We start from the raw sequence: 17,458 nt of genomic DNA, 5'->3' as shown, positions 1-17,458 counted from the left end.
AACCCCAGTTAAATACCCTGCTGACACACCATTCTGCTCATACGTTGAGACTGGCATTTGACTGAGGAACCGGAACCGGACTTGGTGCATTTCCCCATTGAGTCACTGTGGACCTGCACTTTATTTCTGTTTATGCAGTATGTTGTTTGATTTGGCAAGTGTGGAGCATGTTAGTTGTTGTGTAATTTGTACAGTTACACCATGTTCACTGAAAGGCAAATCTGTTAACCTCAAGTTTCAGCTTGGCACAGCTGGTAGTATCATCGTAGTCGGAATGTTGTGGGTCCAGGATCTGAGCATCAACTCTTGGATAAGCCATCAGTGCTGTTTGGATAAAGAATTTGTGAACTGTGTGTGGTTGTAGGACCCTAAGCAACATACAGTAGATCTTGTAATGTTGTGCTCCATTTGGTTGGCCCTATTTATTTTTCTTCTAAATTTACTTCCCCCTCCTTCGATGCCCCTGACCTGACCTGTGCTGGGCCCGGGGTCTAACCTGTGCTGGGCCCGGGGTCTAACCTGTGCTGGGCCTGGTTTCATAAGAACATAAGAATTAGGAACAGGAGTAGGCCATCTAGCCCCTCGAGCCTGCTCCGCCATTCAACAAGATCATGGCTGATCTGGCCGTGGACTCGGCTCCACTTACCCGCCCGCTCCCCAGAACCCTTAATTCCCTTATTGGTTAAAAATCTATCGATCTGTGATTTGAATACATTCAATGAGCTAGCCTCAACTGCTTCCACAGATTCACAACCCTCTGGGAGAAGAAATTCCTTCTCAACTCGGTTTTAAATTGGCTCCCCCGTATTTTGAGGCTGTGCCCCCTAGTTCTAGTCTCCCCGACCAGTGGAAACAACCTCTCTGCCTCTATCTTGTCTATCCCTTTCATTATTTTAAATGTTTCTATAAGATCACCCCTCATCCTTCTGAACTCCAACGAGTAAAGACCCAGTCTACTCAATCTATCATCATAAGGTAACCCCCTCATCTCATTTCCCCCTATCATTATCTCTCCTGAGTGACTGTGAGTCCAGATGTTCAATGTTAGGAGGCTATTTAACTCTGTAAATCCTACCCTTACACAGTATGTGCACACACAGACTCGCACATTGTCTCAGGCCCCTGATTCTGCTCTTTGGACATTAAGGGGCTACATTCCCTCAAATAATTAAGAAGCTAATGGTGAGCCATTTCTGACGAGCTTTGCTATTCCCAATGGAGGGATTGGGAAAAAAATCTGTAAATAACCCTGGTTTGTAGTCGTGGGAACAATAGAGCTGGCAGGAAAGGCTCTTCCCTTTTCCTATACTTTGAGGACAGTAAACGTGTAACCATGGATAAAAGTGAGTTCTCTCGACACCAGCAGTGTGTACCTGTGAGGACAGGATCAGGTTCAGCAGTGGCACTGCCTCCCTCTCCCCAGGGTTAGCTATCCTGTTGATTCTCACTATCGAGGCTCACACGAAGAATGCTCAGTGGACAAGGTATCAGTGGGAGGAGCACTGGGTATCACAGCACAAGCCCAAACCTTGATAATGAGAGAGAACTGAGGGAGAGCCAATTGCCAGACACCAGCATAAATCATTCCCGACAAAAAAAAATCAGAATTTATTTTTAGTAAAATATTGAAGAGCATTAAGTTGCATTACAGGTGAATCATAGAAATTTATAGCACAGAAGGAGGCCATTTCGGCCCATCGTGTCCGTGCCGGCCGACAAAGAGTTATCCAGCCGCATCCCACTTTCCAGCTCTTGGCCGTGAAGAATTCGGGGGGTGGGGGAGAATTCTAACGCACTCCCTCACATTCACCGTTAAACAGGACAGTTTGTTGACTGAACGACCGGGCTACGATAAGTTTCCCCTCTGACTATAAAACATATTTTGTTTAAATTGTGCTGATGGCTCAATTGCTAACTGCAGGCCAGGAAGATCTCCGGTTCAGTGAGCTTATAATCCGGGTCCCACAACTCTACACTCCCTGTCCAGCACCATCAAATGACTTTGTGTAATTGGATTTAGAGTTTTATGAAGGGGATTCATTTATTTTTGGATCTCCTTTCATCTATTCTCCCTAACTTCATGCGTGGGTCCAGTTTCATGGGCAGTAGTCACCATCCAAGCAGCCATTGGTCGCATGAGCTGAGACTGGGGGCGATTTTATCCCGACTCGCTAAGCAGAAACCTTGTGGGTGGGCAGTTCAAACCGCCCTGGCTCTTACCTTTCTGAAAGCTGCCATGATCACAGCATCTGCAATTTTAACCTGCTGTCTGAGCAGGCAGCAAGGATGTGTGCCCGGAGCCAACTGCGTCCTTCTTTACATATCCATGTTGTGGCCTGATGACATCACTGAGACCCAATTGTAATTTTGACTTGGGCCTAAGTGAGGAATCCACCTGGAGTTAAAACTGGGGTCTTGTCAGCAGGATATTTGACTCTGGGGTAAACACAGGCAAGTCCTCACCCATTGTCCATGTGAGCACATTTGGAACCACTGAATCTAGATCAGGAGCAAGAACCTTTTATGACTTTTTTTTTTTATTCGTCTTCGTCCCCTCCACCCCCTGGGGCACTGAGGTCAATGACTCCCATCTCTGCCTGAGATTAGCTAATTCAGCATAGACTGAGATGGGCCCTTCCAGGTCAGTATGGCTCAGTTGTTCGAATGTGTGGTGCATTTATCTGGTGAGACGGCAAGATATCAGTGACTGTGGTGTGGGTGAAATTGTGGGTGTATTATTCAGCGTAGGAAAATCCTCTGTCCATTATGTAATTATGTATCCTAGACTAATGTTATTAAAATAGGAGAGACTGGAGTATCGTTTGAGTATGATTTATCCTGCTAGTACCGGATCCAGGGGTTTAGTCTGTCATCACACAACGCAAGCTAACACCCAGTTACATAATTAGCCAGGAACTCGAGTTGTGTTCTTTCCAGCATTGGATTAAGGAAATGTGGAAGTGATATGTGCGCTGAAGAATGGAGCAAGGGGAGAGACTGGGCAATGGAGGTACACCACCTGTTGCTCCTGTGCAACGTCTTAATTGCTTAATCCTTTGTAAACTCAACATTTGGGTGGTTTGTCACAGCACATGGCTCAGAATTTACTGCCTTATTATAGGAGGGATATACTTGCATTGGAGGCAGCTCGGAGAAGGTTCATAGAAACATAGAAAATAGGTGCAGGAGTAGGCCATTCAGTCCTTCGAGCCTGCACCACCATTCAATATGATCATGGCTGATCATGCACTTCAGTACCCCATTCCTACTTTTTCTCTATACCCCTTGATCCCTTTAGCCATAAGGGCCACATCTAACTCCCTTTTGAGTATATCTAATGAACTGTTCTCAACAACTTTCTGTGGTAGAAAATTCCATATGCTCACAACTCTCTGAGTGAAGAAGTTTCTCCTCATCATGGTCCTAAATGGCTTACCCCTTATCCTTCGACTGTGACTCCTGGTTCTGGATTTCCCCAACATCGGGAACACTCTTCCTGCATCTAACCTGTCTATACGCGTCAGAATTTTATGTTTCTATGAGATCCCCTTTCATTCTTTGAAATTCCAGAGTCGATCCAGTCTTCATATGACAGTCCTGCCATCCTGGGAATCAGTCTGGTGAACCTTCGCTGTACTCCCTCAATAGCAAGAATGTCTTTTCTCAGATTAGGAGACCAAAACTGAACACAATATTCAAGGTGAGGCCTCACCAAGCCCCTGCACAACTATGGTAAGATCTCCCTGCTCCTATACTCAAATCCTCTCGTTATGAAGGCCAACATGCCATTTGCCACCTTCGCCGCCTGCTGTACCTGTATGCCAACTTTCAATAACTGATGTAACACGACACCCAAGTCTCATTGCACCTTCCCTTTTATTAATCTGTCACCATTCAGATAATCTGCCTTCCTGTTTTTACCACCAAAGTGGATGACCTCACATTATCTACATTATACCGCATCTGCCATGTATTTGCCCAATCACCGAACCCGTCCAAGTCACCCTGCAGCCTTTTAGCATCCTCCTCACGGCTCACACTGCCACCCAGCTTAGTGTCATCTGCAAACTTGGAGATATTACATTCAATTCCTTTGTCTAAATCATTAATGTATATTGTAAATAGCTGGGGTCCCAGCACTGAACCTTACGGTACCCCACTAGTCACTGCCTGCCATTCTGAAAATGACCCGTTTATTCCTACTCTCTGCTTCCTGTCTGCCAACCAGTTCTCTCTCCACGTCAATACATTACCCCCAATACCATGAGCTTCAATTTTGCACACTAATCTCTTGTATGGGACCTTGTCAAAAGCCTTTTGAATATCTAAATACACCACTCCACTGGCTCCCCCTTGTCCACCCTACTAGTTACATCCTCACACAAATTCTAGAAGATTTGTCAAGCATGATTTCCCTTTCATAATTCCATGCTGACTTGGACCGATCCTGTCACTGCTTTCCAAATGCACTGCTATTTCATCCTTAATAATTGATTCCAACATTTTCCCCACCACCGATGTCAGGCTGACCGGTCTATAATTCCCTGTTTTCTCTCTCCCTCCTTTTTAAAAAAAAAAAGTGGGCCTCCAGTCCATAAGAAACTGTCCAGAGTGTCTAGAATGTTAGAAAATGACCACCAATGCATCCACTATTTCCAGGGCCACTTCCTTAAGTACTCTGGGATGCAGACTATCAGGCCCATCAGCCTTCAATCCCATCAATTTTCCTAACACAATTTGCAGGCTGACAAGGATTTCCTTTAATTCCTCCTTCTCGCTAGACCCTCAGTCCCCTAGTATTTCCTGAAGGTTATTTGTGTCTTCCCTAGTGAAGACAGAACCAAAGTATTTGTCCAATTGGCCTGCCATTTCTTTGTACCCCATTATAAATTCACCTGATTCTGACTGTAAGGGCCCCACATTTGTCTTCACCAATCTTTTTCTCTTTGTAAAAGCTTCTACAGATACACAGTCAGTTTTTATGTTCCCTGCAAGCTTACTGTCATATTCTATTTTCCCCCTCCTAATTAAACCCTTTGTCTTGCTCTGCTGAGTTCTAAATTTCTCCCAGTCCTCAGGTTTGCTGCTTTTTTGGGTCACTTTATATGCCTCTTCCTTGGATTTAACACTATCCCTAATTCCATGCTGACTTGGACCGATCCTGTCACTGCTTTCCAAATGCGCTGCTATTTCATCCTTAATAATTGATTCCAACATTTTCCCCACCACCGATGTCAGGCTGACCGGTCTATAATTCCCTGTTTTCTCTCTCCCTCCTTTTTTAAAAAGTGGGCCTTCAGTCCATAAGAAACTGATCCAGAGTGTCTAGAATGTTAGAAAATGACCACCGATGCATCCACTATTTCCAGGGCCACTTCCTTAAGTACTCTGGTTAGATGCAGGAAGAATGTTCCCAATGTTGGGGAAGTCCAGAACCAGGGGACACAGTCTAAGGATAAGGGGGAAGCCATTTAGGACCGAGATGAGGAGGAATTTCTTCACCCAGAGAGTGGTGAACCTGTGGAATTCTCTACCACAGAAAGTTGTTGAGGCCAATTCACTAAATATATTCAAAAAGGAGTTAGATGGAGTCCTTACTACTAGGGGAATCAAGGGATATGGTGAGAAAGCAGGAATGGGGTACTGAAGTTGCATGTTCAGCCATGAACTCATTGAATGGCAGCGCAGGCTAGAAGGGCACCTATTTTCTATGTTTCTATGTTTCCCTTGTAAGCCACGGTTGAGCCACCTTTCCCGTTTTATTTTTATGCCAGACAGGGATATACAATTGTTGAAGTTCATCCATGCGATCTTTAAATTTTAGTCTGCTATTGCCTATCCACCGTCAACCCTTTAAGTATCCTTCGCCAGTCTATCCTAGCCAATTCACCTCTCATACCGTCGAAGTTAGCTTTCTTTAAGTTCAGGACTCTAGTCTCTGAATTAACTGTGTCACTCTCCATCTTAATAAAGAATTCTACCATATTATGGTCACTCTTCCCTAAGGGGCTCGCACAACAAGATTGCTAATTAATCCTCTCTCATTACACAACACCCAGTCTAGGATGATTCCTGAGATGAAGGGATTGTCTTATGAAGGCAGGTTGGGCCTATACTCATTGGAGTTTAGAAGAATGAGAGGTGATCTTATTGAAACATATAAGATACTGAGGGGGCTTGGCTGGGTAGATGCAGAGAAGATATTTCCCCTCGTGGAACTAGGGGGCACAGTTTCAGAATAAGGGGTCACCCATTTAAAACAGATAGGAGGAAGAATTTCTTCTTTTAAGGGTCTTGAATTGTTGGAATTCTCTGCCCCAGAGAGCTGTGGAGGCTGGGTCATTGAATATATTTAAGCTGGAAATAGACAGATTTTTGAGTGATAAGGGAGTGAAGGGTTATGGGGAGCGGGGAGTTGAGTCCATGATCAGATCAGCCATGATCTTATTGAATGGCGGAGCAAGCCCGAGGGATCAGATGGCCTACTCCTGCTATTTCTTATGTTCTATCAAGGGAGACATTCTGGAGGTGGGGGTGAAAAAAGAAAAATTAGCTGTGCCAGGCAACAGCTCCGAAGGGTGAGGAAGTGCTGCTTGGCAAGTGCCATATTAAATGCCAAGAAAAGTGTCATGTATGCAAACTCTTTGTATTCACTATGTAACTATGCACGATGTACCACCGGAGGGCGTTGCTGTTGGAGACCCAGGGGTTTCCTGCCCTGGTGTGCAGGGGATCTAAAAGGCAGCCAGTCATGCTGCCTCTTATTTTTCAGTCATATTAAATGGACAGAAGTCACACAGCTCTTACTCACCAGTAAGAGGCCTCGTGGAGTTATTCGATGGTAATTGCAGACATAATAAAAAGGATAGTGTACTCCTCTACCCAACTGTTGGCCGCTGAGCAGGACAGTGATTGGTCCTTGCCGAGTTAGCTGATCCCAGTTAGAGTGGCAGTAGGGGCATTACAATTGGCCTCAGCACCACTGGGCTAGGGAGGATCAAATTCAGCCAGGGTTTTCACTTCTGATCACTATTCAGTAACTGTGTGTGTGTGTGTGTGTGTGTGTGGTGTGTGTGTGTGTTTAAATATAAAAGAAGATTCCTGTTACCTATGAGAGATTGAAGGATGTGATTGGTTTGATGGGCACTCTGTAGTTGTAAATTATTGTGTTGGCTTTTCCATAAGCCTCTGAAAAGCTGTCTCCCCTCCACTGAAGAAATGAGAGCACTGATTTGGCAATAGCGTGACATCACTTGAGTTTATTCAACTGGTGGAATGAATGAACCCTAGACAGAGATCAGTGTCCATAATAATAAAATGCCGTGGGTGGCCTTCCACTCGAAAGCCAGGTGGTCGGGGTCAGGGCCAGACTTGGGTTAAAAGGTCTGGAATCCCACAGGGTTCATCCTTCTGATCTGAATTCTGGCCTCTTGCGCATCCCGATTTCCTTCACTCCAACATTGGGGGCCGTGCCTTCAGCTGCCTAGGTCCGAAGCTGTGGAATTCCCTCCCTAAACCCCTCTGCTTTTCTACACCCCTCTCTTCCTTTAAGATGCTCCTTAAAACCCGAGCTTTTTCACCACGCTTTTGGTCACCTGTCCTCCTGTTTCCTTGCATGACTGGGTGTTAAATTTTGTTTGATAACGCACCCGTGAAGCGCCTTGGGATGTTTTATTATGTTAAGGACGTTGTATAAATACGAGTTGTTGAATAGAGTAGGATTTGATGAGCACAGGAGACTGTGGACCGAGCCATGCTGCCCACACTGCCGTTGGTATCTCCTGGCTATTTAGGAGTAAAACGTGGAGCACCTCACTTCATCGACCATCCATGTCTAACGGAGACTAACTACAGGCTCTCTTGACTAGTCCAGCTTGTCTACGCATTCACAACCTGGCAAAAGTCAACTCAATTCTCCGGCTTGCTCCAATCATTTGTTTATTTGTTTTTTTGTTTCCGATTATTCCGCAACCGAATAATTTTGAAGGCTGTTCAATTTTTTTTTCCGTCAGTGCTGACCAGCCACCAGCATGGAACGGCGTCGGCAGCTTCCAATCTCTGCTTGGATAAGGAGAGCAATGACTTGTTGCCGAATATGTGGAAATTGAGAAATTATTGCTAAAGGAAGGGGACATCTGGTGGGAGGTTTCTGTTCAGTGATAGGGCGGGGATGCTAACACCGCTCACGCACACGCACACAATACCGCTCGCGCGTGCACAATACCGCTCGCGTGCGCTCACACACACACTACCGCTCGCGCACACAATACCGCTCGCGCACACAATACCACTCGCGCACGCTCACACACGCACACAATACTGCTCGCACGCTCACACACACACACAGCTCTTGAGAGCCAAACTCTCCTTTATCTGTCACCACTTTTCTTGTCTCTCTCGCATTCCTTCCTTCATTCATTCTCTGAACTTTCTAAGCTCCAAATATCATGTTCTGCACTCACTTCATCCCCTCACTGCATCGAAGTCAAAACTCGTCACACATTGTCTCCTGCTCTTAATTCATTCAGAGGATCTGGAATCTGTGAAGCTCCTCATCTCTCTTAATCTTCCCTTCCTCCGACAATCCACTAAAACCCAAGCTTGTCTTCATCTACTCAATGCTCCCTGATCTACCTTCCTTTCTCTCCCACTCCTTAATGTTGGTGCTGCCCTGCCCGTCAGCTCAGTTTCTTGGTTTTAAAAATAAGTAATCTTAAAGCTCATTTCTTACCGATTGAAACTAGCAACTCCTACAAACAAAACATTTTTTAAACTGTATAGGGCAACTTGCCGTATTAAATTAATTCTGTCTCCTCTCTCGACTGACAACAAACATTGCATTAGATGCTGCGGCTGGATAAGACGGGAGGCAATCTGTGAGATTTTTGTGGGTGAGACCGAAGCTGGGTTTTTAATCAGAATTGTTAAAATTTACTTTTAGTAAAATACAGGGGCAGCACCAAAGAAACTTTTAGTGAGCGAGAATATGGGCCAAGGAATTGCAACCAACCCCCTCATATCCACGATTAAAATAAATCTGTTCAGTTACTGATGGGACCATGGTGAGCTCCCCCTGCCCAGCTCCTGGGGCCAGTGATGGGACCATGGTGTGTTCCCCCTGCCCAGCTCCTGGGGCCAGTGATGGGACCATGGTGTGTTCCCCTTGCCCAGCTCCTGGGGCCAGTGATGGGCCCATGGTGAGCTCCCCCTGCCCAGCTCCTGGGGCCAGTGATGGGACCATGGTGTGTTCCCCTTGCCCAGCTCCTGGGGCCAGTGATGGGACCATGGTGTGTTCCCCCTGCCCAGCTCCTGGGGCCAGTGATGGGACTATGGTGTGATCCCCCTGCCCAGCTCCTGGGGCCAGTGATGGGACCATGGTGAGCTCCCCCTGCCTGGCTCCTGGGTCTGGTGATGGGACCATGGTGAGCTCCCCCTGCCCAGCTCCTGGGGCCAGTGATGGGACCATGGTGAGCTCCCCCTGCCCAGCTCCCAGGGGCTGGTGATATCCTGCACCATGGTGTGTTCCCCCTGCCTAGCTCCCTGGTAATATCCTGTACCATGGCTCTTGGCCTTTCTCAATTTAAAAAAAGAATACTGCAATGCTTTGTGTGCATTGCAAATTCTACACACACATTCTTAGTGAGTGGCAGTTCCGCAGTGACTGTTCTGAGGAGTTTAGTTGGGGGTGGTGGAATTCTTGTTTGTTTTGGTCATGTTTGCATTTATTCTCTCCATTCTTTCAATTCCTTTTTTTTTGTTGCACTGGCTTTAAACTGCTGCCAAGTTTAATTTTGCTTCAATCTCTCCAGACAGACTGCAGCAGAAGGAATTAGCCGAGTTCCTGTTCCATTCTTCCCCTAAAGACAGTGGCTCGTGCTTGGGGCACGGGTCCTACCACTTCCGACCGCTCCGCACTGTTTGCGGACAGTTGTTTTTGTGACTGGCAGGGACCCAGAGACTGGGTGCCAAGTGACGTGAGTTCGGCTCTGATCAAGACCTCTAGCCCAGTAACTCAATAAATGGGGCCAGGAAAAATACACTGGAATTTCATGTCTTCTGTGTAAATAGGGTGTGTTTTGTACCATTTCCCTTTCACCTCCATCTCTGTCTCAACAATACCACCCACCCCAAATAATGTTTTTTAAAAAAAATTCATTCTTGGGATGCAGGCATCGCTTGCAAGGCCAGCATTTATTGCCCATCCCTAGTTGCCCTAAAGCAGGTGGTAGCGCTAGTGACCCACCTTCTTGAACCGCTGCAGTCCGTGTGGTGAAGGTGCTCCTACAGAGCTGTTGGGGAGGGAGTTCCAGGATTTTGACCCAATGTCCATGAAGGAACGGCGATATATTTCCAAGTCCAGGTGTGTGACTTGGAGTGGTGCTGCTCCCATGCACTTGCTGCTCGTGTCCTTCCAAGTGGTGGGGGTCGTGGGTTTGGGAGGTGCTCTGGAAATACAACGTGATTTGATGGTGGGAGAGGTATTTTTTTTGACTGGGCTGCAGTGCTTACACTCACACTGTGCCGGCCAGAAAGGCTACTTGCTATAAGCTGGCCACAGGTTCACCACTCTCTGGATGCTGCAAATGAACTTTTGTTACGTTAAAGGAACTTTTATTGCGCTATATAAATATACGCTGCTGTTGTTGAAGGTAAATCCACCACGACTCTGCCCCAGGTGTGGAGCCTCACTCGATGGGAGCGCTGATTATAGAATCGGGGGGTGTAGCTTATTTAATTATTGTGAATAAAATCAGGAGCACTAAAAATAGGGAGTGCTGATTGCTGTATCTAATTGTCCAATCAGAGCACTCTGACAGTTTGTGCCTCTAACTGGAACTGGCTGGTGTACTAACCACAGTATCTGTTGATCTGGTCAGTCGAGAGAGACAGCGACAGACAAAGAATTCATTTAATATAGCACTTCAATTAATGCAGTATCACAGATAATTCTTAACGCTGAGAACCTTCCAGAACAATTCATATTAAAGTTGACAATAATGCATGTTATTTTCAGTGACCGTCTCTTATTGAAGGTTAATGAATGCTCTTCTGTCCGACATTCCGGGGGTGAAATTTCCCTGCGCATCATTGGGGGCGGTGACGGGCCGGGACTATTGGCGCCCGCGCGCAAGTCCCGCCCCCACCGTGGAATTGCCCTTGCCGCCCGTGAAACGAGACGGAGCGCAATCTCCCGCGCTCCACTCCCTTTCGGGGCAGTAACCGGGGCGCTAGGGCGGGGAGTCGAGCACTACGCAGGTGCTCCACGTAGCGCTGATTCACTTCAATCACTGCAAGGCCTCCGATGGCCGGGACTGGGCCAGCAGCCCAGCACCCAGGACGAAGTGCCGGGCTGCACGATGGTGGCCTGGACCACGCTGACAAAAGAAGATGGCGGATCGGGGCGCTGGTGCCCTCCCCTTTAAGCACTGCCCTGAGTGCGGATGGCACCCAGCTTCGTGACCCATGGCGGGGTAAGGGGTCGGCGTGGGTGGTGAGTGGTCACCACGCACGCCGATGATGTCATAGCCGGTTGCGTGCTGGTCTGCGGCGCTTACCGTGTGGCGTGGTGTTGCTCTCGGGCAATTTCCGGGGAGGGGCTAAAGGGGTTATACAAATGGCCAATTTCGTCAACCGACGCACTTCAGTGCAGTAGTGGGAAGGAAGAGTGGAGAATGTGGCCCAGGAACAGGACAGGGAGAAATCAAATAAGGAGAAGCATTCACGCCCTGTCGTGTGTACAGAACAAAGCTGCCGAGCAGCGAGTCACCAATGAATGAACAAAAATAAAAATCCTCCTCTCCTTCCCGGGATACTACTCCCTGGGTCCCGAGCGCCCCCAATACCGCTGCAAAGTGAGCTGAGCCCCCTGATGTTGGCGGGCTGATTGACCTCGAAGGGGGGAGGGGGAAGAATCTCAGCTGAGCCGAATCCTGCCCTTGCCCGACCTCCATGCATGTCTTTTCCAGCAGCAGACGCTGGATAATGATCCGAAGTGGGAACGCTGGCTATCCCAGGAGTACTGAGGCCAACACCCTATCTGCCCTGACTGTGGGTAACTTGACACTAACCAGGATCAAAGCTGGTACATTCCTGGTCTAGTTTGATACCACACTGGTTGTGTACTTATCCACTGGGCCAAGGATGTCCACCTACAGGCATACCATGAGCCTTGGTGTGGGCCTCGTATCATGTTTAAATTCATGTTCCACTTCTATGCATATATATCAAGTTGTATAAATAGGGCTGAGGTGCTGGGGCTTGGGGTGAAGGGCTCCCTTTAGCCTACAGGTGACAGTTTGGACAGCCGAACACTAAGCCATCAGGGAGTTTATGTGTTGGAGAATGGTTTTTCTGTGCAGTAATTGCTAGTAACCTTCCCAACCACTTGGCATCTCTGCCAGTGTGCGTGTGCGTGTGCGTGTGCGTGTGCGTGTGCGTGTGCGTGTGTAATTTAAACAGAAGTGGTTCCGAAAAAGGAACTCTGTAATTTTAGTATCCATGAGCATGTTGCACCACATCGTCCGTCAGTTCCTGAAAAGTTGGTTCCACATCAAGTCTACTGATGCCCAACAGGCCTCGTGAAGCTATACACAAAAATGCAGCTCTCTATTCCAAAGTTGTAGACAGGAAGAAAAAAAAGTGATTAAATTGAAAGATTTTGCGCTGTATTTACCCACTGACACTGATGCATGAGGGTTGAAGATTGGATGCCTTTTTAATGTATTTTATGTACAGTCTCTCCCCAGAAGCTGGCTCGTGCTGCAATGAAGGCTTCACGGGTACCTGCTAACCTCCCATACGTCTCACAAGCTGCACCTCCAGGAACCCTGAAGCCAATTGTTGTACCCCAATGCTGTCCCAGCTGATAGCGGCCAACTCTGTACAGACTGGGGACCAACTCTGGGACCTGATATGTTAATTGTGCTTCTCTCCACGGAGGCTGCCTGAGCTGCTGAGTATCTCCAGCATTTTCTGGTTTTATTGTGAATTATTTGCCAGGCTGTGATAGGTGGGAACCACGAACTATCTCGAGGTTCATTTAATCCGACGTTGTGGTGAGGGAACTACCTATATGGGGCACTGCCTGAATCTCCTCACTAACACCTAAATAATCATGTTTAAAACTGACTGACTAAGATTGCAAACCTGCAGAATCCAAAGAATTCGGGAAGTGTGGTTTAAAAATGAAGTTGACGTGTATTCTGATTCTAATGGTTTATTTTTTCCTCCACAAAAAGAATTTGTAAAAATAGTTAATGAAGGCTTTTTAAAAGCAGTGTGTGTTCTCTCGATTTGTAAAAACTGGGCACCAGACACAGAGAGCTTAATAGATGTCATTTCCCCAGAGACTAAACAATGAAACGATTCATTAATACAAAAGCAAAATACTGCGGATGCTGGAAATCTGAAATAAAAACAGAAAATGCTGGAAATTCTCAGCAGGCCAGACAGCATCTGTGGAGAGAGAGACAGCGTTAACATGGATTTAGGAATGTCTCACTCCAGGTACTACAGTGCCATTAAAAATACTCACTGAATGACTTGTTTAGCTGGTGATTCAGGGCCCCTCCTTTGGTAAATGTTTTGTCCAAAAGTCGACTCTGAGGGGACAATTTCCTTTGCGCTGTTCAGTCAAGTTGGGTAGCTTTGCATACAAGAACAAATGCTTGGTTTTATAATCAGGAACAAATCCCCTTCCCCATCCTTTCGACCCACCATCCACCCCGATCAGTCAACAATCTGATCTGCATCCTGTTTTCCTGCAGATTGCTCAGAAATATGATCCTCAGAAGGAGGAGGAGCTGCGAATCTGGATCGAGCAGATCACCGGGCAGCAGATCGGGGACAACTTTCAGAAAGGCCTGAAGAATGGTGTAATCCTTTGCGAGTGAGTATGGTGTTCCTAGTCTCTGATTTGTAAATTAGTTGGCAGTTCGGCAAAACATTAAATGGCAAACGGTGAGCGGTGAGCGTGTTTTCTCTGACCCTCGGTTGTTCTCCCCCCACCCCCCCCCCCCCAAGTTATGTTCAGTGGGTTACGCCCATCCTCTGGTACTTCAGCCGTTCTTCGTGTTAGTCTAAACAATCCGAGTCGTTGGGCTGTTCAATCGTTGGGCAGATCACCATAACCACCCCTGATGTTTGTCTTGGGGCACTGAGATTAATTCGAATCGTGGAATGGTTACAGCACGGAAGAAGGCCCGTCGAGCCTGTGCCCACTCTCTGCTTGTCCCACTCTCTTGCAGGGGTTGCATCCCAATTGGTGCCCTGGCTGAGGTCAGCTGACCTCTCGTCACTGGGTGTCCCTTGTAAAGCTCCACCGTTTCCTCGCTGCCTTACCACTGTCCGTCTCCAGGTCTTGATTTCTGTCACTCCCTTGCGCTGATGCTGGGGTTGCTCTAACCATACAGGGCTCTATTATTGAGCATCACAGTTGGTGTTGGATTGTGATCCGAAAGCAGACCGGGGAGCAGGGAAACATCTTTGCCCATATCTTGTGCTGATCAAAGATTGTGAGGACTGGATACTGAACACTTTCCCAATTCAGGCACCCAATGTCAGCAGCTTGCACTCCCAGGTCATGTATTTGTTGGATGTTGCCTGGCCTACAGAATTTTAGCTACGAGGAAAAATTGGATAGGCTGGGTTTGTTTTCTTTGAAACAGAGGAAGCTGGGGGGAGACTTTATTGAGGTGTATAAAATTATGAGTGGCCTAGATAGAGTGGATAGGAAGGACCTATTTCCCTTGGCAGAGGGGTCAACAACCAGGGGGCGTAGATTTAAAGTAATTGGTAGGAGGTTTAGAGGAATTTGAGGGGAAATTTCTTCACCCAGAGGGTGGTGGGGGTCTGGAACTCACTGCCTGAAAGGGTGGTAGAGGCAGAAACCCTCACCATTTAAAAAGTGCTTGGACATGCACCTGAAGTGCTGTAACCTACAGGGCTTACGGACCAAGAGCTGGAAGGTGGGATTAAACTCTTGGTGGGCTGGTGCGGACATGCTGGGCCGAAATGGCCTCCTTCCGTGCTGTAAATTTCTATGATTCTATGTACAGCAAGGCTATAAGATACAGAGTAATACTCCCACTATATTGTATCAGCAATGTGATCCAACCCTAACCTCCGTCTCGCCATCTGCTGAATCCCCCTGACTACACCAGGGTGATTTGTCTCCACATCCCACATCAGGCCTGCTGTAAGCTCAGTGAGATTGTTGAGTGCGGGGCAGCTTTGGGCTCACTGGATCGAGTCTGCCCAAGTCCATTACTGTTGAGACCGTTACAGTTCGCCGATTTCACTCCATCCTGGTTTTGCATGTGTCAGCCACTCTCCGACGAACACACCTACTGAACCTCGCCGATGTTTTTCATGTGGCTTCTGGTCTCCTAATGGAACTATTGGTAGAATGTGCAGGCTAGTCACCCTCTAGTACTCTATCCTCCTGATCTCACGCCAATGTTCCCTCTAAATCTTTTTAGTATCGGGCGGGCTACAAGCTCCTCTGAGCATGACTTTCTTGTCCATGGTGAGTTTACATTTTACAAGTCACTGAACTGCTGGGTTACTGCAATTGTCTAAATGAATTAAAAAATACTTTACAGTATAACACACTAAAAAGGTGACCTTACTTAAGTGACAATGTTGCACATATGCCACTAGCTGAAGAAAATAATACCAGAAGGGCTAATTTATCAATTCCACATAATCTGCATTACAATAACGACTTAAAGTATCTACCACCTTCTTGAGTAAAGTTTTAACTGTAACATGAGGTTTTTCAGTGGCATTTCAGATAGTCCAGTTTCTATTCGGTCCATTTTTTACCGCTTGTAAATTCTCCATTAACTTTGGCTTCAGGACATAATTTACACACAACCTCCAGTACTCACTGAATACTGAGAAATGCCTCCCAGTTTCAAAAGGCCCGACCAGAGACATTGGTTGTTTCAGTTTCCACAATTTCCAAAAAACAATCCTCTTTAAATGTTGCACAGCAATTTTTCTGCGACACTGTTGGTGCCTGGGCTTCCTGCCTTTTAGAACATAAGAACATAAGAAATAGGAGCAGAAGTAGGCCACATGGCCCCTCGAGCCTGCTCCGCCATTCAATAAGATCATGGCTGATCTGATCATGGACTCTGCTTCACTTACCCGCCCGCTCCTCATAACCCCTTATCCCCTTATCGTTCAAGAAACTGTCTATTTCTGTCTTAAATTTATTCAATGTCCTAGCTTCCTCAGCTCTCTGAGGCAGCGAATTCCACAGATTTACAACCCTCTGAGAGAAGAAATTTCTCTTCATCTCGGTTTTCAATGGGCGGCCCCTTATTCTAAGATCATGCCCTCTAGTTCTATTCTCCCCCATCAGTGGAAACAACCTCTTTGCATCCACCTTGTCAAGCCCCCTCATAATCTTATACCTTTCGATAAGATCACCTCTCATTCTTCTGAATTCCAATGAGTAGAGGCCCAACCTACTCAACCTTTCCTCATAAGTCAACCCCCTCATCTCCAGAATCAACCTAGTGAACCTTCTCTGAACTTCCTCCAAAGCAAGTATATCTTTCGTAAATATGGAAACCAAAACTGCACGCAGTATTCCAGGTGCGGCCTCACCAATACCCTGTATAGCTGTAGTTGTAGTAAGACTTCCCTGCTTTTATACTCCAGCCCCTTAACAATAGAAGCCAAGATACCATTGGCCTTCCTGATCACCTGCTGTACCTGCATACTATCCTTTTGTGTTTCATGCACAAGAACTCCCCAGGTCCCGCTGTACTGCGGCAATTTGCAATCTTTCTCCATTTAAATAATAACTTGCTCTTTCATTTTTTTTCTGCCGAAGTGCATGACCTCACACTTTCCAACATTATACTCCATCTGCCAAATTTTTGCCCACTCACAGCCTGTCTATATCCTTTTGCAGATTTTTTGTGTCCTCCTCACATAGTGCTTTTCCTCCCATCTTTGTATCGTCAGCAAACTTGGCTACGTTACACTCAGTCCCTTCTTCCAAGTCGTTAATATAGATTGTAAATAGTTGAGGTCCCAGCACTGATCCCTGCGACACCCCACTAGTTACTGGTTGTCAACCAGAGAATGAATCATTTATCCCGACTATCTGTTTTCTGTTAGTTAGCCAATCTTCTACCCCCAACCCCGTGAACTTTTATCTTGTGCAGTAACCTTTTATGTGGCACCTTGTCAAATGCCTTCTGGAAGTCCAAATACATCACATCCACTGGTTCCCCTTTATCCACCCTGTTCATTACATCTTCAAAGAACTCCAGCAAATTTGTCAAACATGACTTCCCCTTCATAAATCCATGCTGATTCTGCCTGACCGAATTTTGCTTTTCCAAATGTCCTGCTACTACTGCTTTAATAATGGACTCCAACATTTTCCTAACCACAGATGTTAGGCTAACTGGTTCCCTTTCTTCATTTTTTTAGTCTT

The 17,458-nt window shown here is 46.6% G+C and overlaps 1 protein-coding gene across 1 annotated transcript in view; it reads left to right on the top strand.

The window, feature by feature from the left end:
- LOC139228666 (calponin-2-like) overlaps window positions 1-17,458 on the top strand; it is a 44,197-nt gene that overhangs the window by 14,711 nt on the left and 12,028 nt on the right. Inside the window, exon 2 of the mRNA XM_070859895.1 lies at window positions 13,767-13,888. Within this exon, the coding sequence (XP_070715996.1) occupies window positions 13,767-13,888 (122 nt within the window). The remainder of the gene's footprint in view (window positions 1-13,766; window positions 13,889-17,458) is intronic.

Source organism: Pristiophorus japonicus, chromosome 18 (assembly GCF_044704955.1).
Source record: "Pristiophorus japonicus isolate sPriJap1 chromosome 18, sPriJap1.hap1, whole genome shotgun sequence".
Classification (NCBI taxonomy): Eukaryota; Metazoa; Chordata; class Chondrichthyes; family Pristiophoridae; genus Pristiophorus; species Pristiophorus japonicus.
Note: the sequence above shows the minus strand (reverse complement) of the source record. Positions and strands in the feature narration are given on the sequence as shown.